Source organism: Myripristis murdjan, chromosome 24, assembly GCF_902150065.1.
Source record: "Myripristis murdjan chromosome 24, fMyrMur1.1, whole genome shotgun sequence".
Lineage (NCBI taxonomy): Eukaryota > Metazoa > Chordata > Actinopteri > Holocentriformes > Holocentridae > Myripristis > Myripristis murdjan.
The window spans coordinates 2,887,011-2,908,178 of NC_044003.1; the positions used below are offsets into that span (position 1 = coordinate 2,887,011).

At 45.3% G+C, this 21,168-nt stretch overlaps 1 protein-coding gene across 1 annotated transcript in view; it reads left to right on the forward strand.

Moving 5' to 3' along the window:
- LOC115356575 (NACHT, LRR and PYD domains-containing protein 12-like) overlaps positions 1–16,755 on the forward strand; it is an 82,985-nt gene extending 66,230 nt beyond the window's left edge. Inside the window, exon 8 of the mRNA XM_030047789.1 lies at positions 16,156–16,755. Within this exon, the coding sequence (XP_029903649.1) occupies positions 16,156–16,685 (530 nt within the window). The 3' untranslated portion in view covers positions 16,686–16,755. The remainder of the gene's footprint in view (positions 1–16,155) is intronic.
- The last annotated feature ends 4,413 nt before the right edge of the window (positions 16,756–21,168 follow it).

Consider the following 21,168-nt stretch of genomic DNA (forward strand, 5'->3'; position numbering starts at 1 on the left):
TTGCTTTGGATAAAAGTGTCACCAAATGTGACTGTAATTTTAATTTTAATGTCAGTCACCTGCTGTTTAGACCTGAGGAGGATCCTGAGCAGACTGTAATATCGTCTTGTTTAATAAAGTTCTCACTGCAAGTTTTGAGACGGTGTGGGGGATTTTCTTTATGATTTCATGCCCTCTCTTTGTTCTTTTGCACAAATCTATTTTTCCATGCTATCTACATTCTCTGTGTGTGTAAAATCCATGGGGTTATGACATCATCCCTGTTACAGCCTGTCATTTAAAACCTGGAGGTTTTTATTTGCACATTTCTCTCTCAGATGTTGACTGGATCCACTGAATTCTGCTGCCGACCCAAATCATTATTTTACTTTCAAAAAGCCAACACAGAGACACACATTGCATATGACACAGCTAAGTGACCTTTGACCTTTAGATTTGAGATTATAATCGCCCCAGCTGATACTGAGCCATAATATCACCTGGTATACAGTCCTGTACAAAATGGTAAAAGGATAAAGCAATATAAAATGACACTAATGGGTGGATTTAGTTGTGTAAATGCTGCTGGATGTGCTCTGTGTGTGATGTGAAGGGCTCAGGCCATGTTCATTAGTTTAACAGCCTGAGGGAATAATAATAATAATAATAACTTTGATTTATATAGCGCCTTTCAAAACACCCAAGGACGCTTTACAAAACACAAGCAATCAAACAGAAACAAACAGACAGAAGGAACAAACATCACAGGTAAGCTAAAGAGAAAACTAGCCCAGCTAACAAGGACCAAAGGCCAGACTGAATAGATGCTTTTTGAGAGCAGATTTGAATGAGTCCAGGGTAGGGGCGAGACGTATCTCAGAGGGGAGAGAGTTCCAGAGGGTGGGGGCAGCAATGCTGAAAGCTCTGTCCCCAAAGATGCGTCAGCTGGTGCAAGGGACCAAGAGCAGGCCCATGCCTGTGGACCGAAGACTCCTGGATGAAGTGTGATGGTGAAGGAGGTCAGATAGGTACCGGGGGGCCAGGGAGTGAAGGGACTTGTAGGTGAGGAGGAGGATGTTATAGGTGATGCGGAATTTCACCGGGAGCCAGTGAAGGTGGATGAGAGTGGGGGTGATGTGCTGCCAGGCGGGTGGTAATGAAGGCATGGATGAGGGTCTCAGCAATGATGTCCGTGAGTGATGGCCGGAGTCTGGAAATGTTTTTGAGATGGAAAAAGGCAAATTTGGTGACGGATTTGACATGTGAGTGGAATGAAAGGGTGGAGTCCAGAATGATGCCGAGGTTGCGGACTTCAGGGGATGGGGAGATGGAACAGCTGTTGACCTGGAGAAGGAAATCCCCAACCTTCCGGAGCAGTGCCTTGGGTGCCACAACCAAGAGCTCAGTTTTCTTGCCGTTAAGTTTGAGGAGATTTGATGACATCCATGATTTAATATCGTGAAGGGAGCTGACAAGAGACATGGGGGGAAGCTGAGTGGAAGGGGTGGTGCTAAGGTAAAGTTGAGTATCGTCAGCGTAGCAATGAAAATTTAGACTGTGATGACAAATGATCTGACCTAGGGGAAGCATATAGATTGAAAAAAGAAGGGGTCCAAGGACAGAACCTTGAGGCACACCTTGATTGACTGGGGCGGGGGGGAGCCGGAACGGTTGATGGTGACAAACTGTGTCCTATCGGTGAGGTATGAATGAAACCAGGAGAAGGCAGTACCAGTGAGGCCAATGAGGTCGGAGAGGCGGTTGAGGAGGATGGAGTGAGAGAGTGTCAAAGGTGGCAGAGAGGTCAAGAAGGATGAGTAGGCTGACATGGCCAGAGTCAGCAGCAATGAGGAGGTCATTGGTAATTTTTATGAGGGCGGTTTCAGTGCTGTGGTGGGATCTGTAGGCGGATTGGAGGGTTTCAAAGAGCTCATGGTTGGACATGTGCTGGTGGAGTTGGGCGGCGACTGCTCTTTCCAGAATTTTGCTGATGAAAGGAAGGTTGGAGATGGGCCGATAGTTGTTCAAGTCGTCAGGGTCTAGACCAGGCTTCTTGAGGATGGGAGTAACAGAGGCCGTTTTGAGACAGGTGGGTACAGATCCGGAGGTGAGGGAGAGATTGATGATGTCTACCAAGAGGGGGCATATTATGGGCAGGCAGGCTTTGACCAGGGGAGTGGGCAAGGGATCCAGGGAGCAGGTGGAGGCTTTGGACTTGGTGACCAGTTCGGTGATAATGGGAGCATCAACAGGGGAGAAGGATGAAAGGCTGTTGTGGGTGAAGGGCACGGCCTAGTAGCTGGTGGTGGATGGACTCCACTTTGGCCTTAAAGAAGTCCAGGAACCTGGAGCAGAGGCTGGCAGCCTCCAGGGATTGGGAGTCGGCAGGGGGGGCGAAGTAGGCGGTTTATGGTGGTGAACAGTGTTTTGGGGTGACCTTCCTGAGAGCTTATGAGGGTGGAGTAGTATTGTGTTTTGATCAGGGAGAGAGCATCCTTGTAGGCTGTCACATGGTCCTTGAAGGCCAGCAGATGGACCGTGAGGCCAGATTTTTTGTAGAGCCTCTCCAGCTGCCGACTCCTGGTCTTCATGGCCCGGAGTTCGGTGGTATACCAGGGGGTGGGACGGTTAAAGGAGACAACCTTGGTTTTGAGGGGGGCGAGAGAGTCTAGACTAAGGGAGAGGGCGGTGTTGTAGTGGGCTACCAAACCATCTACCGTAGTATCAGGGGGAACTGATACCAAGTGAGTAGATATGAGGCTGGATAGAGAAGGTGTGTGGACAGACTTGATGTTCCTGAATGTAATGGTGCGTTTGGGACGGAGTTTGGCCGGGGAGAAAGGCATGGTGAACAGAATGGCGTGGTGGTCAGAGACAGCAAGATCAATACACTGCAGATGGGAGGGGGGTGAGCCAGTGGAGCAGACTAGATCGAGGGTGTGACCTTTGGCATGGGTGGGACGTTGGACGTGTTGGGTGAAATTGAAGCAGTCCAGTAGTGAGAGAAATTCAGAAGCGAACTTGTAGGTGCTGGAGTCCACGTGGATGTTGAAACCCCCAAGCAGAAGTGTGGATGGGGACAAGGAACAGGTGGATGTGAGGAGCTCAGAGAGCTCGGACATGAAGCTGGTGGAGGGTTTGGGGGGGCGGTAGATGAGTACCACCTGGAGTGGAACGGACCCAGCCACTGTGAAAATGGTACACTCAAAGGAGGTGGTTTTGGGTGCAGGAAGTTCTTTCACCAGGATATCAGCACAATGAATGACCGCTAGCCCACCACCACGACCAGTGCACCGAGGCTTCTGCATGTAGACATATCCTGGGGGTGTGGCTTGGTAGAGTAGAGTAGAGCTTTATTGTTAAGAGACCGAGTGTTCAACAGCATGAAGGAGGTGGGGTTGTTATTGGGTGATAATGAGCGGATGGAGTCAGGAGCAACATTGTCAACACAGAGGAGGGAGCGCAGGTTGGCAGTGCACACGTGGGGATTGTTGTGATGACGTTGTGCCACAGTAGCCGCACGCCGATTGGTCCTCAGAGAGGGGGATGGAATTTCCAGCAGTGTAAACAAGCTTACGACCGCTACCTCTGTGGATGTAACGTGGCCGACGGAGTAATCCAAGCTCCTTGATGATGGAAATTGAATTAATTCCAGGACTGGATGATGCTGGAATTAAGCGAAGGAGTTCCGAGGAGGTGTACCTGAGCGCCATGTAGTCCGGGGGAAGAGTTAGCCAATAACCGCTAGCCACCAGCCAGACGAAGCTAACCGTCAGCAGCTTCAGCCTAGCCACGCTACCACTGGACGGAAGCAACACCGGCAGATCAACGTTGTTAGCTGTTGACAGCAGGCAGTGATCCCCAAGGCTCAGTGCAAACATGGAGAGAAGTTCAGAGCATCACAAAGCACCCAGATGACTAAACCCGTGAAGGCAGTCGGCTACACAGGTAGCAGCAGCCGTGGAGACTGGTAGCGACGATGCTGGCAGAACTTCACGGGGAAGTAGCAATCCCAGCCGTGGGGCTACCGGCAGAAATACCCACGGTAGCAATGGTGATGGTCAGTTGAGGGGGTACCAGAGGAGGGTACAGAGTCCAGCAGGGGTGGATCAGTGAACGGATCCAGCAAGCGATCCAGCCAGTGATGGTGCTAGTTAACACCAGCAGCAACAGCAGGATCAGCTTCACCAAGGGGCAGCGATCCCAGCCGTAAGGGCTAACCGCAAAATGCCCATCAGTGGCAATGGTAAATGTCCAGTTTGAGGAGTACCAGAGGACGGATCCCCTGAGCACGAAGTCCGGCAGCAGACGGAGGATCGGTGGACGGATTCAGCGGTAGTTCAAGGCCGGTAGCAGGTAGGTGCCATTCAGGTGGTTATCAGATGTAGCCACGTAGCCACACAGTTTCGCAGCAATCGGAGTGCTAAGCAGTAAAGCCGGGCAGGGCAGCCAACTGAATTAAAACAGCACAGAGAGCCACAAGGCACAGAGTTTGCTGGGTTAGAGTCCTAGTTTAGATTCCAAGTTTAGATTCCAAGTAGAGAAGCGGCGAACAGACAACGTCAGCGTCCTCCCAACCGGAAGCAGCACAGCAGCAGGAAGAGACTGTTTTTCAGTCTTGACAAGATGGAGCCCAGGACACACCCCTGAGGGACACCTGTGTTCAGGATGAGGATTGAGGATGTTTGTTTTCCCAGCCTGACAGTCTGGGGATGGTTACTTTGGAAATCCAGGCAGACACCACCCTCGCCTATTGGTCCATCCCATCCACGTCTACACCCTCTGTGTTAGTGTGCTGTGAGATTCTGTGCTGATAAACAGGATCCCACACTGTGATTTTTATTTTATTTTTATTATTTATTGTAATTAATTATTAATTCGCAACACTGAAGACAGATTAATATGTAAATCCCATAATGAGAAGTGACATATGCTGATGATCTTATGTTTTATGTCTTAGGCTCCATGTTCTGTTTTATTGACTGACTCACTGAGATGTTTTATTGAAATGGCAGATTTAGGAAAACAACAGAAATGTTCACTAAAAACAATATGTGCTCTTCTAGCTCCTGCTGCAAAGCTCCTGCTGTGAAAGTGTAAGGTTTTGTTAGAATTAAGTTTTTCCTATATTTGTTTATGTTTGTTTATTTATTTAAGAAGGTCCAGTGCACATTAACTAACATGAGCACTTGAGTCCATCATGTAAATCTGCCAGATTTAGGCCAAACAGGCTAATTTTCATCTGCAGGCAAGTTTTGCTAACTTGACTAAAGAAGCCTTGAAGATGCTGACGGTGTCAGATTACAGGCTGTCAGGCAGGGGAAGTGACTGAAGTGAACGGACCAATGAGGACGCAGCATTCCTGTTGCCAGCCGCCGGCTCGCCTGACCTGTCCAACCTGCAGAGAGAGAGAGGAAGAGTGTGTGCATGTGTGTGTGTGTGTGTGTGTGTGTGTGTGTGTGTATCAAAGTAACTAGTTCATGATGTAAAAATGTAATAAAACACAGTTCTGTATTTTTCACAACAAAAGCACAATGTAACCATGTATTTGCTTTGTAATTAAAATTCATTTGTATTTGTTTCCAAAACAGTAAATGAACTTGCCTCTCATTGGCTGAACCAGCTGTCAGTCGAGGTGGAGCTGTGCCACACCAGCCTGTCATGTGGCCTTAATACTGCATCAATCACATATTAATGTCATGTTTCACAACTTTGACATTCAAGTTATGAGGAAGTGATGTCAGCCTCTGATCAACAGCACACACACACACAGACATACAAACACACACACACACACAGTCAGGGCTGCTGCAGGAGAGTCAGCAGCGTCTTCTCTCTCTCTGTTTCCTCTCCAGGTGAAGCTGAAAGTCTCTTGGATTTGATGTGGATGTGACTCAGCAGGTAAAGAGCCGACCAGGGATCATTAGAGATGTTTGATGAACAGGCTCCTACATTGTGTTTCAGAGCTGGAGGACTGAGAGCAGACTGGGACCACAAGGAGCTGGGAAGTCTTTCCAAACCCGATTTCTGTGTTAACAGATGTAAATACTGATCATGTCTTAATTTAATATTGATATCTGACATTGAGGACGAAATCAAGTTTGTGGTTAAATGTTTTACTCTCAGATTTATCTGTGACAGAAGTCAGAGTCAGGTAGATTCTGATGTGGACTTCAGTGAAAAATGCAGAAACAACCGGTCTGACAGCTCAGATCATCTTGACTGAAGTTTGTTTTTCTTCTGCTGACAAAACAGGAGAGTAAAACATTGTGGCTTCACCTGTTACATTATTTTTCCCACTTCTATCAGCTATTGTTTTCAATACTAACTCTTTGAAACCTGAGCAAAATCATGTAATTCTGAAAAAAAAAATGGAACGAGATGATTAGGAAATTGGCAAGGAATTAATAAAACAGTTACAAGAATTTTTTGAATTAAAAACAAAGTGAATTTTGAGTGTTACGTCCACTCTGTATTAAGTGACATGGTGCTGACAGGAAGACAGCACACATCCTGTCATGGAAAGCTTGTTGTCATCAATCAGCCGCTGTGTTTGTGTCAAGGTGTTGGCTCTGCTATGGAACCGGCTGGGAAGAGAGAGAGGAGGTTCCCCGCCTCTAGAACCACTCTGTCTGGAGAACATGACAGCCAGACCAAAGCTCAGAGGTAAGACGAGGATCTCTGACTGTCCATGACTGTTCTCCATCTCAGAGCTCAGCAGGCAAATCAGCACAGCAGCATTATTCACAGGAAAAGATCTGTGTGTGTTGTGTTGAAGGCCTGAACCTGAACCTGGACCTGAACCTGAGCCTGAGCCCAGCTGTGTGTCCATGAGGAGCAACGCCTCTATGGAACCACCTCTACTGTTTAGAGATAAACTAACTTCTGTGATTAAGTAAGACTTTATTATCTTAGTGTGTTAGTGTGACTGAGAGACAGAAACTCACTGTTTGGACTGAATTACAGTTTCACATCACTGATTGGATTATTTTTAATTTTGGTAAAAAAAAAAAAAGGGGGGGGGGTCTAACTTTGCATTGCATTTAATCTGTAAAACACTTAAAACAAGGAACTTTTGCCCACGGTCTGTTTTTTCCTTCAACATGACTTGAATGATGCAGGAGGCTTTTAAAGCTTCTTCCTCCTCGGTCAGTCATGGCTGTGTTTCCAGTGTGAGCTGCAGCCGCTGTCTTCACCTGACCGTGCTGTGGGTGTGTTTGTTCTACATGTCAGAATAAAACACAGCAGCATCTCTTCTCAATCTGTTCACTGCAGCTCTGCATCAAGATTTAGGGAATCAACACTTTAAACCCTTCACTGTGTTCCTGATGTTTCTATCAGGATCCAGCAGCAGAGAGCAGACTCCCCTGAGTCCAGCTGTGGGTCTATGAGGGACGATGCGTCTATACAGCAATTTGATGACTTCAAAGATGGACGGCACTCTGTGGATCATGGGTAATTATTTCAAACTGATGATAAAACAGATGTTTTTTTTTTCTGTTTTCAGATTCACAGTCATGAGATACAGAATTGGTTCCAACCTTCAGACTCTGTGGACTGAGTTTCCACTTTCAAAACATTTAATGTGTGTGTGTGTGTGTGTGTGTGTGTGTCCTCCACAGAGTCCACCAGCAGAGCTCAGAGGTTCCCAGTGCTCAGTCTGCCCAGCAGCATCAAACAGACCTGGCCTCCATATTTATGGTGTGTAAATATACAACAACATACCAACTGAAAAACAACCATTCTGCTCAGAATCGTCTCCGTGCTGCTCCCTTTACAACTTTCAGCCTCTTTGACCTGGATTTGATTTTGTGTTTTGTGTCCAGATTTTAATGTGGAAGTCTGATTCTTTTATTCGAAGTTCCCCTGATCCTGTAACCCTGTATTTGTCATGTCTTTTGGTGTCTCTTGGACGGGATGTAACTTAAATTGGAATTTCCCCTTGTGGGATTAATAAAGTGTACTTACTTACTTACTTACTTACTTACTTACTTACTTACTTATTTTTCTGTTGCAGCTGCTGGAGGAGAACATGGTCACCTTTGTGAAGAAGGAGCTGAAAAACCTCCAGAGGTCTCTGAGTCCAGATTACCCAGAATGCTTAGAGAGGCAGAGGGAGGATGAGGAGGTGTTGGACGGTGAGGAGGAAGAGCAGAGGTGGAGCAGCAGAGAGGCTTTTCTGCAGATCACACTGCACTTCCTGAGGAGAATGAAGCAGGAGGAGCTGGCTGAGCGTCTGCAGAGCAGTAAGAGGCAACATTCAGTTAAATTATGGGCCAACCCCAATTCTTTTCCCTTGGTCCCACCCCTAGTTTTGGTGTGCCCTTCACTGGATGTTTGTCCTTCAGAATGGAGCTATAGGGCCCTATCTTGCGTCAGAGTCCTTAAACCCGTTATTTGGGGATTGCGTAAGAGGCGTTCCCCCGCAAAAGTTGCTATCTTGCACACCTGCTGTTATCCGTAAAACACTTGAGCTACCCGTTACATTATGCATAGGAGTGGTTTGGGCGTTACGCCAGTTAAACCAATCAGTGTGCCGGGTTCAGCTGAGGCTAAAGCAAGGTGGCTTTTTATTCGGGAGGTGGAGCCACATGTGAAGGTGCCTGGGCGCGCTCTTGTAAATGCCCAAATGGGATAGCGGGTTGTCCTGAGGATCCGCTTTCCCTAAAGTATGTGCGCAATATAGCAATTGTAGGGAAAGCGCATGAAACACACCCATGGACACACCTCCAGGCGCAAATAACGGAGTTGGCATAACTTATAGCGGGTAGCGTGGGCCCAAGATACCGTTTAGGGATAGTGGAAGCCGCTAAATGCGCAATTCACTGGTAGCGGGTAGTGGCGACTGATAGCGGGTGGCACAAGATTGGGCCCATAATCTTTACCTAGGAAATGGGACACCACTTTGTGTGTCATCAGCAGCCATAATTCATACAGATGTTCTACATTTATCAATACAGTGGAGGGGAAATGCAAATTAAGATGTCTGTGGAGTTTCTCAGTCATCCAGGTCAAGATTCTCCACACTGAGTTGAATTGAGGGACTGGACATGTTTGTAGATTAGATCTGCCGGACAGGTGGGAGTCCCAGTTGTTTAACCTTTGTGGGAACGTCCTCCAGGTCGTCGGCTCATTACAGCTTCTCCCTGTTGTGACGACCATCTTACACTACTCACAAAAAGTTAGGGATATTCGGCTTTCGGGTGAAATTTCAGGATGAACCTAAAATGCATTATAACCTTTACAGGTGAACTTAATGTGACCTTCTGTAAACTTTTGAATGCACATGTCCAACTGTTCAGTGTTTCAGTACTTTTTGCACAAGTTGCTGTTCTCTAACAAGGAGCTTAACAGCAAAATTCACATCAGGTGTTTGATGCTCCAGCTCATCGAGGTCGTATCATTAATGAACGGCTGCTGGAGACTGGGGTACCTCAGATGGAGTGGCCTGCACTTTCTCAGACCTGAATCCCATAGAAAACCTATGGGATCAGCTGAGTCGCCGTGTAGAGGCTCGGAGCTCTGTACCCCAGAACCTCAATGTCCTGAGGGCCGCCCTTCAAGAAGAGTGGGATGCCATGCCTCAGCAGACAATAAGTCGACTTGTGAACAGCAGGAGACGTCGTGGTCAAGCTGTAATTGATGCTCAAGGGCACATGACAAGTTATTGACACTGACATTTTTTGTTGTGGTATACCCACCACTGTTGTTGGCTTTTGTTTGAGATGAGGAAATCACCAGTGTATGCTTCTACTTAAATGCCATACTTTCATGATATAATATCACTGTAGTGTGAACATTTTACATTTTCCATAAATTTCACCCAAAAGCCAGATATCCCTAACTTTTTGTGAGTAGTGTATGTGTCAAGACATTCCTTTGAGGACAATTACATTCATATCTTGGACAGGGAGGACAGATGGTTTGATAGAGGAGTGAAGAAAGTGATCTACGTCAAGATAGAGGAGGAGGTCTCACACACCATTGAACCCAACAATGACCATTCACTCCTGGAGCCAGGTGACCCTAACAACAGTTAAGGCGGTGGTCCCAATAGGGAGGAGCACTAACGAGCCAACAACGTGGAGGACGTCCCCACACAGCTTCTACACCCACCAGTCTGTCAGAACTGAAGCTTCTTGGATGAGAAGTGAAACGTCTTTGAAAATCTACAAACAAGTCCAGTTGCCCTCAATTTAACTCAATGTGAATGCACAAATTAAATTCACTGCTGGATTTAACTTTCAGACCTTATAGGACATGGAAATAAGTCAAACTTCTGGACCATCATACAGTACACAAATCGCTGTTTAATTTATGCTATACTGACATCGTGAAGCAGCAATTTTTGTGAATTGTTTGTCACAAAGAACCAATTGAATATTTCATTGCATCTTCATTCAAATATCCCAACTTTATAATTTTTGCATGTTCATTTGTGAATATAAACAACAAACTGTTTGGAGTGTACCTTTGAAAAATCTCTGTTTGGATGGCCATACAGCCTGAGCACTTTGCCCCACCCCCCATCTCAACAAGAGTAGAGATACCCTACCCCTCGGTGTGATTATGTAGAGTATTAAGGCTAGATGGTTGGGGTAAGGGATGAATTGGGATTGGCCCCAAATCAACCTCTGATGCTTTTTACACATCAATGTTTCTCTCCTGGCCAGCAGGGGGCATATTTTCCTCCTCCTGACAGCCGGAGAAAAGAAGCTTCCTGTTTACTCTTCATGTCCCACCGGACTCCCTGGGAGAGCAGCATTGCTGATGTAGTGCTGTCTTGTTTGTTGTTGTGGTGAAGTTTATTCTCAAATTCCCTAATGCTGACCAGGATGTGCGGCTCTTTGTTTGTTTCTGCAGTCTGTTGTTTGGTGCTAGCTGTTTTGTGCTGTTGTCCTCTGACAGCTCATGTTTACAAAGGTATTGTCAAGGCAATACTTGAAACAAAAACAGCTGTGCTAACCCCTCCTGCAAGATCCTGGAACTCAGGTTTTACTGTTACCCCCCTGAGCAGGGCCCAAATAAAATTTCAGGGACTGTAACTGTTTGTTGAACTGTGTCATTGACATGGAAACAATTGCAGAACAACTGATATAGGGCACATCATATAGTTGAAAAGGGCCAATAGACAAATTTACCAGGATATATTCACATCTCAAATTTAATACAACTTCCATTTGTTGTTGTTTTTTTCTTGTTCATTCATTCAGAAACTCTCGCAGGGTGCCAACGTGAACTCAGATCCAACCTGAAGAAAAAGTTTGAGTGTGTGTTTGAGGGGATTGCTAAAGCAGGAAACCCAACACTTCTGAATCAGATCTACACAGAGCTGTACATCACAGAGGGAGAGAGTGGAGAGCTCAATGAGGAACATGAGGTCAGACAGATTGAAACAGCATCCAGGAAACCAGCCAGACCAGAAACACCAATCAGATGTGAGGACATCTTTAAACCTTTACCTGGAAGAGATGGACCAATCAGAACAGTGATGACAAAGGGAGTGGCTGGCATTGGGAAAACAGTCTTAACACAGAAGTTCACTCTGGACTGGGCTGAACACAAAGCCAACCAACATGTCCACTTCACGTTTCCATTCACTTTCAGAGAACTGAATCTGCTGAAAGGGAAAAAGTTGAGCTTGGTGGAACTTCTTCATCACTTCTTCACTGAGACCAAAGAAGCAGGAAACAGCAGGTTTGAGCAGTTCCAGGTTGTGTTGATCTTTGACGGTCTGGATGAGTGTCGACTTCCTCTGGACTTCAATAACAACCAGATCCTGACTGATGTTACAGAGTCCACCTCAGTGGACGTTCTGCTGACAAACCTCATCAAGGGGAACCTGCTTCCCTCTGCTCGCCTCTGGATAACCACACGACCCGCAGCGGCCAATCAGATCCCTCCTGAGTGCGTTGGTACGGTAACAGAGGTGAGAGGCTTCACTGACCCACAGAAGGAGGAATACTTCAGGAAGAGATTCAGAGATGAGGAGCAGGCCAGCAGAATCATCTCCCACATCAAGACGTCACGAAGCCTCCACATCATGTGCCACATCCCAGTTTTCTGCTGGATCACTGCTACAGTTCTGGAGGACGTGTTGAAAACCAGTGAGGGAGGAGACCTGCCCAAGACCCTGACTGAGATGTACATCCACTTCCTGGTGGTTCAGTCCAAAGTGCAGAACATCAAGTATCATGGGAGAGCTGAGACAGATCCACACTGGACTCCAGAGACCAGGGAGATGATCCTGTCTCTGGGAAAACTGGCTTTTGAGGAGCTGGAGAAAGGCAACCTGATCTTCTATGAAGCAGACCTGGCAGAGTGTGGAATTGATATCAGAGCAGCCTCAGTGTACTCAGGAGTGTTCACACAGATCTTTAAAGAGGAGCGTGGGCTGTACCAGGACAAGGTTTTCTGCTTCGTCCATCTGAGCATTCAGGAGTTTCTGGCTGCTGTTCATGTCTTTGTGACATTCATCAACTCTGGAGTCAATCTGCTGTCAGAAGGACAATCAACCTCCCAACTAAAATACCTCTACCAGAGTGCTGTGGACAAGGCCTTACAGAGTCCAAATGGACACCTGGACTTGTTCCTGCGCTTCCTCCTGGGTCTTTCACTGCAGACCAATCAGACTCTCCTACGAGGCCTGCTGACTCAGACAGGAAGTAGCTCACAGACCAATCAGGAAACAGTCCAGTTCATCAAGGAGAAGATCAGGGACAATCCCTCTCCAGAGAGAAGCATCAACTTGTTCCACTGTCTGAATGAGCTGAATGACCATTCTCTAGTGGAGGAGGTCCAACAGTACCTGAGTTCAGGACGTCTCTCCACAGACAAACTGTCCCCTGCTCAGTGGTCAGCTCTGGTCTTCATCTTACTGTCATCGGAAGAAGATCTGGAGGTGTTTGACCTGAAGAAATACTCTGCTTCAGAGGAGGCTCTTCTGGGGCTGCTGCCACTGGTCAAAGCCTCCAAGAAATCTGTGTAGGTTCATCGATAACTGGACATATTTACCACATAACATATTGTTATCTCCACATGAGAATGCTAGTTTAATAGTGTTTTCATCTTTGATTCCTCTTCAGGCTGAGTGGCTGTAATCTGTCAGAGAGAAGCTGTGCAGCTCTGGCCTCAGTTCTCAGCTCCCAGTCCTCTAGTCTGAGAGAGCTGGACTTGAGTAACAACCAGCTGCAGGATTCAGGAGTGAAGCATCTCTCTGCTGGACTGGAGAGTCCACACTGCAGACTGGAGGCTCTCAGGTAATGTCCATTTACAGTGACTGACTGATTTGTCACATTTCACACTAAGGTCCATTCACTCAAAGCAGTTTCTGTCAGCTCAGTGATCCTGAATCTGCAAAGTGTAACCATGTAAGATCCATATCAGGATCATCTGTTCAGTGTTTTTGTCTTCATCCCTTCTTGCCCTGCTGTGAAACAGAGGCCTGTACGTCACCGTGTCGGTCGCTCAGCAGTTAGGTCCAGAGCAGCAAATCTCCAAAGCTTTGTGGTGGATCACCATGAAACTTGGTGACAACATTCATGCTGCCTAGAACATGAAACGTCCCAGTTCGGGTGACCCTATGACCTTTCCTCTAGTGCCACCAGCAGGAAATTCCTCCCCAAGGATTCTGCATTGACTTTCTTCATTGCTGCTGTGTTGTGTTCATTTGCACCTTTGAATAACAAATATATATTGCACTTTTGAATCTCGCTTTAAATGCAGCTTCATGTAACTGAACAGATTTATTACCTCTATAGGGTTTTTGTGAAAACACATAGCAGATGATGTGGTGGACTGATTGTGTTTGTGATGGTGTGCAGGCTGTCAGGCTGTCTGCTCACACAGGAAGGCTGTGCTTCTCTGGCCTCAGCTCTGAGCTCCAACCCCTCCCATCTGAGAGAGCTGGACCTGAGCTACAATCATCCAGGAGACTCAGGAGTGAAGCTGCTCTCTGCTGGACTGGAGGATCCAACCTGGAGACTGGAGGCTCTCAGGTTTGGAGAGACACACACAATGTCTTATAGAGGGCTGAGGAATATTGTTTCATTTTTAATGGTGGATATGAGTGGTCTGGTAAATCCTTCATAGGGAAGGTTATTTACTGCCCATGTTTCCATCATCAAAGAGAATCTGCCGGTATGATTTTGTTTCTTTTGGTCAGAAATAAGTTAAAAGGGATGTTATTTACCTTTAACAGTTTCAGAGGTAACTTCCTCCTTCCTCAGAAAGCATCCAACTGACAGCCAGAGCAGCATGTCAGTTGGCTCTGACAGAGCGGCCGCGCACAGACTGCCATATATAGCAGCCAGCTGACATGCCGCTCTGGCTGTCAGTTGGGCGCTTTCTGAGGAAGGAGGAAGTTACCCCCGAACCTGTCAAAGGTAAATAACATCCCCTTTTAACTTATGTCTGACCAAAAGAAACAAAAACGTATTGTTAGTGAAAAGGAAGACATGATGAATGTGTTCCAACTAAAGAGAATCTGCTGCTCTGACTCTGTTTCTTCCTCCAGGGTGGACCATGGTGGAGAGCAGTGGTTGAAACCAGGTCTGAGGAAGTGTAAGTGTGGATTTAGTTTGACTCCTGAACACAAAGCAGCAAACATTCAGCTGTTTAGATGCTGCAGCTGCAGTTTCTGCTGCTTGTTCCCAGCTGCTTTTACCTGTTGAACCAAACAAAATCACATTTGATGCTCCACCACAAAGACAACCTTTATTCCTTTAATATTTACGCATTTTGCAAACTAATTTTTACACATTTCTCCAAACTAATGTCCATACAGTCAATGCAGTGAACACAGTTTTTGTTTCCTAGGATGGTGACGGAAGGAATGTCATCACTGTCTTAGGAAAAAAATGTCTCACCGGCACCTCTCTGTCCAACAGAAAACAGGCCAGCAGTGCGTCGCTCTTCATCCTCCTCCTCTCCCTCGGTGTTCACCAGCAGCTGAAAGCCAACCTCAGATTCACTCTCGTTGAACAAGCTTTGCCTGCCCACCTTTTCTCCTTGACTTTTTTCCATGTCCACAGTTTTCGTAGCTTCCTATTGGTTGTGGTGCTATCGAGGTGGCACCGTGCTGCGCTGTGATTGGCTGGGAGCAACACACCCACTGCCCAAGGGCAGACGCCCAGAAGATTCCCAGGCTCAGCAAATCAGAGAAATAAAACTTTTTCTTCTTGTCTCACGGCTGTTACGCTCTATCGCACAAATAAAACTTTCAGATTCCATATGAACGCAGACTTTTAGGTCCACAGTTTGCTTTTGGAGCCTCCACACCAGCACACATTTTTTTTCCTAGGAGGGTGATGGGATTTTTAATTGACTTACACTCATTCTCTACAGCAGGGATGGGCACCTCTTATGGGGGCAAGGGCCACAAAATACTTAAAGTCATCATGAAGCCCCACTGAGACCCCTTCACTGTCCCTCCATCAGACAGCAGCTCTTTGGCTTTGACTTTATACAATGCATCAAGACATCATTTTTGTGTTGTATCTTTTTTGAGAAGACTCTACTGCACATTTTCTTCCCTTTTAAGATCTTTAGCAGTAGGAAGTCTGGCAGCACCAGTGTCTTTTTCATATTTGTCCCTATGGCTTTTTTCTTTTGCTCAAGGCATCTTTATCTCTCCATAAAACCTAAAAACACCTGCTGGTTGAAACTGAAACTGACCTACAGGGAGCGTTATCAAGGTGCATGCTGCCCCCTAGTGGCCAAAATGAAAGCAACAACCTTTAAAGTAAAATGACAATCAAAGTCAGTCATTTCTGTTGAAGTTCTGAAATTCACCAGAGGGCCACAAAACTTATGTCTAAACCAAACCTTCACCTAACCCTAACCTTAATCAATAAACCAAAATTATCACACAAAATGTGAAAAAAGTCTGTTGTGCACCCTTTGAAAAAATATTGATCAATCAGAGGAAACTGGGATTTTATGGAGCGGTGGCATAATGATGGCTTGGTTCGGGCTGGATAAAGGGCCAGCATGAGATAATCAAAGATTTTTTTTAACTATGAATCATGAAAAGCTACTCCGGTGGAATCTCAGAATAAAAATGTAGACCTGGAAATGAGCATAATAGGCCCCCTTTAATAAATCAGCAGATAATGAACACAGCAGGTCACTCAGATATAAACATGCTGCTGTATTCTGTCTCGTTCTCTCCATCAGATTCCTGTGAACTCAAACTGGACACAAACACAGCAAACAGAGAACTCGTCCTGTCTGAGGACAACAGGAAGGTGACACGGGTGAGAGAGGAGCAGCCATATCCTGATCACCCAGAGAGGTTTGAGGACTGGAAACAGATCCTGTGTAGAGATGGTCTGACTGGTCGCTGCTACTGGGAGGTGGAGAGGAGAGGAACAATTTCTGTAGCAGTGGCTTACAGAGGAATCAGCAGGAGAGGAGACAGTGCTGACTGTGTTCTTGGATACAACGACAAGTCCTGGAGTCTGCTCTGCTATGATGATGGTTTCTCTGTGTGGCACAATAACATGAGAACAAACATCCCTGCCTCCCCCTCCTCTAACAGAGTGGCAGTGTATCTGGACTGGCCTGCTGGCTCTCTGTCCTTCTACAGCGTCTCCTCTGACACACTGATCCACCTCCACACCTTCAACAACACCTTCACTGAGCCTCTGTACCCGGGGTTCAGGATCTGGTCATACGTCTCCTCAGGGTCTCTGTGTGAGATTTGAGGAGGGAAAGTCACCTCCTGTGTAGAGAAACACACACACACACACACACACACACACACACACACACACACACACACACACACACACAAAGTTAAACAAACAAACTTGAAAATCAATAATGAGTTAATGAATTTTTTTTTTTTTGATTTCTTGATTTATTTATTGATTTCTGCACTCCACTTGAGCAGGGCCTTACCTCAGCCACTGTGCCGCCTGACCTCGCAAAAATAAAAGTAAAAACATAACAATGAAAATATGTTTCAGTCATGAATATATATATATATATATATATATATATATATACAGTACAGGCCAAAAGTTTGGACACACCTTCTCATTCAATGCGTTTTCTTTATTTTCATGACTATTTACATTGTAGATTCTCACTGAAGGAATCAAAACTATGAATGAACACATGTTGAGTTATGTACTTAACAAAAAAAGGTGAAATAACTGAAAACATGTTTTATATTCTAGTTTCTTCAAAATAGCCACCCTTTGCTCTGATTACTGCTTTGCACATTCTTGGCATTCTCTCCATGAGCTTCAAGAGGTAGTCACCTGAAATGGTTTTCACTTCACAGGTGTGCCTTATCAGGGTTAATTAGTGGAATTTCTTGCTTAATCAATGGGGTTGGGACCATCAGTTGTGTTGTGCAGAAGTCAGGTTACTACACAGCCGACAGCCCTATTGGACAACTGTTAAAATTCATATTATGGCAAGAACCAATCACAGGGTTTCCGCGGGGTCTTAAAAAGTCTAAAAAAAGTCTTAAATTAGAAAATCAAATTTTAAGGCCTTAAAAAGACTTAAATCACTGAATTTACGTCTTAAATAATTTTAAACAGGTCTTAATTTTCATAAATTTGTAAAGCTACCGCAAATAGCTCCCGAAACAATTCATTTCCTGCTTGAAGGACTTTTTTTTTTTTTTGTGGCAACAATTTGGCATAAGTTAGCGTTTAACGAATAGTCTTCCGATTTTCAGCAAAGCACATGGGTAGATCCACCAATAGTATAGTGTTATCAAACTCAGTTGGCCAATAACAGCTGAGTGGGGAGGGTCTAAGAACAGCATGCCGTGTGCGAGTTGGGCAACAGGTGGATGCAGCAGTCTACCGTCCGGTAGAGCTAAACATCGTTGAAGTAGAGTGGAATAGGGCAGAGAGATGGAAGCAAAATACATTCAGTGTTTCCGCTATCAATCTATTGGCGGGGCGCAGCGCCCGACCCCTGACACGCTAAATTAATTTTCAAAGTAAAAAATAACGAAAATCACAACAGAAATAATTTAACGTCGCGTTTCTGTACCCGCACTCATCTATATGAAGACAGAGAGAGGAGATCAGAGGAGAATCACACCTGTACCCACGTAAGTGATATAATTCATGTCGCACCGGCTCCAGCCGCCTGAAAAATAGGCAAAAATATCGGCGTTTTTTAAACGCACGGCGCGACAGCCTGAGTCGACCACCAGCGGCGAAGAGGAATGTGTTTGCACTCCTCCGGTCCCAGTCCAAGTCAAATGGACGCCCACACGGGCGTTTAAAGCACTACTGCCACTGTTACTCACGACCAGAGCCTATTCTATTAATATAGACTGATATAATATAGATGGGTCAATGAGTACAAATCTGAAGAATATTGAGCAACTTACAGGGATGCAAAAGCGTCAACTTTTCGGCGCGCTAGTTAAGCGTTAACTTAACTAGGGCCCTATAATTTCCGCAAACACGGAATCGTGGAATTTGCCAAATAAAACGGAATCTATTTTTATCGCAGATTTTGACATAATTTGAATGAAATGCTGTTTTTGTATGGGATATGAACGTATGGCTGGAGAAAATTACATGGAGGGAAGAAAATCTGGGTGGCACAACCCCTCCAGTCGTTTCACTGCACCTGCACCACCAAGAAAAACATTACAACAGCTGCACCGGTACCGTACGAGTTCAAAAGGCAGAGAAACTTTCCAGGCTACAGCAGCGCACTGACATAGATTGTGAAACAAAGTGAAGAGTTGCCACTCTACTCTGTTTTTACTGGCTAACAGCAACACACTGACAGTTTAGCTTGTCTATTCAGAGAAGAGGTATCACTTCGGCTTATTTTTCATATTCAATCTATGTTATCACATGCATACTCCTGCTCATTCACTGGTAATTGAATTGTTAGGTCTGTTTGATAAGTAATTTACATTTTTAAAACAAATAACAATAATAATAATAATATTTCAGGTTTCAGGCTCAGGAACATTTTTCACTTTAAGCCCTGCAAAGGAGAGGAGCTGAGATATATGTAGTGCGCGCGCGCACACACACACACACAGAGCCAATTGTACAGTCAATCAGTCGTTAAGTTACTGTTGTTCATGCAGTCCATTTTCACCTCCTGAGATGTTAATAAAGTAATTTTGTGACTCTGCATTATTTATGTTTTTTATGTTGTGACATAGGTATTAAATTTCATTCATAATGGTCTTAAAAAGGTCTTAAAAAGTCTTAAATTTTATCAGATGAAACCTGCAGAAACCCTGCAATCAGCTAACTAAAGAAAAACGAGTGGCCATCATTACTTTAAGAAATGAAGGTCAGTCAGTCCGGAAAATTGCAAAAACTTGAAATGTGTCCCCAAGTGGAGTCGCAAAAACCATCAAGCACTACAACGAAACTGGCACACATGAGGACCGACCCAGGAAAGGAAGACCAAGAGTCACCTCTGCTTCTGAGGACAAGTTCATCCGAGTCACCAGCCTCAGAAATCGCAAGTTAACAGCAGCTCAGATCAGAGACCAGATAAATGCCACACACAGTTCTAGCAGCAGACCCATCTCTAGAACAACTGTTAAGAGGAGACTGCGCCAATCAGGCCTTCATGGTCAAATAGCTGCTAGGAAACCACAGCTAAGGAGAGGCAACAAGCAGAAGAGATTTGTTTGGGCCAAGAAACACAAGGAATGGACATTAGACCAGTGGAAATCTGTGCTTTGGTCTGATGAGTCCAAATTTGAGATCTTTGGTTCCAACCGCCGTGTCTTTGTGAGACGCAGAAAAGGTGAACGGATGGATTCCACATGCCTGGTTCCCACTGTGAAGCATGGAGGAGGAGGTGTGATGGTGTGGGGGTGTTTTGCTGGTGACACTGTTGGGGATTTATTCAAAATTGAAGGCACACTGAACCAGCATGGCTACCACAGCATCCTGCAGCGACATGCCATCCCATCCGGTTTGCGTTTAGTTGGACCATCATTTATTTTTCAACAGGACAATGAGCCCAAACACACCTCCAGGCTGTGTAAGGGCTATTTGACCAAGAAGGAGAGTGATGGAGTGCTGCGGCAGATGACCTGGCCTCCACAGTCACCGGACCTGAACCCAATCCAGATGGTTTGGGGTGAGCTGGACCGCAGAGTGAAGGCAAAGGGGCCAACAAGTGCTAAACACCTCTGGGAACTCCTTCAAGACTGTTGGAAAACCATTTCAGGTGACTACCTCTTGAAGCTCATGGAGAGAATGCCAAGAGTGTGCAAAGCAGTAATCAGAGCGAAGGGTGGCTATTTTGAAGAAACTAGAATATAAAACATGTTTTCAGTTATTTCACCTTTTTTTGTTAAGTACATAACTCAACATGTGTTCATTCATAGTTTTGATGCCTTCAGTTAGAATCTACAATGTAAATAGTCATGAAAATAAAGAAAACGCATTGAATGAGAAGGTGTGTCCAAACTTTTGGCCTGTACTGTATACATATATATATATATATATATATATATATATATATATATATATATATAATAAAACATGTTGACGATTCAGTGATCCTCAGTCTCCTACAGGACCATGAGATGGGTCATGGTCCTGTCTTGGACAATTTTATCAGATGGTGCAAGGAGTCATTCCGGCAGCTTTATGTCGCTAAGACCAAAGACATGCAGTTTGATTTTCGTAGGAATCCACCTACCATGCCACATACTATTATAACGGGTTCACCAGTAGAGACAGTCAGCCAGTATAAGTATCTGGGAGCTATTCTGGATAACAAGTTGACGTTTGAGGCCAATACAGACAGAATTTGTAAAAAGGTCAACCAGAGATTGTTTTATTTAAGGAAGTTGAGGACTTTTCATACTGAGAGCTCACACATGAAAATGTTCTATTCGTCATTTGTTGAGTCTATTCTCACATTTGTTTTCCTGCGGGATGAATAAAGTATCTACCTACCTACCATTTGCGGTGACTTGTTGGTTCGGCAATCTTAACCTACTTAACAAAAACAGGCTGGGAAGTGTTGTTAAGCAGTGTCGTTAGATCATCGGGGTAAATCTTAGTGATCTTAGCCGGGGGCATGGGAAACCCCTGAAGCTAAGGCATTACAGGCTGTGATGGCTCCAGTGTTTCCCCCTGTGGTCCTGTGTGTGTGTGTGTGTGTGTGTGTGTGTTGTTGTTATTGTTGTTGCAGGTCTTGGAGGCGGTGGTTACACCT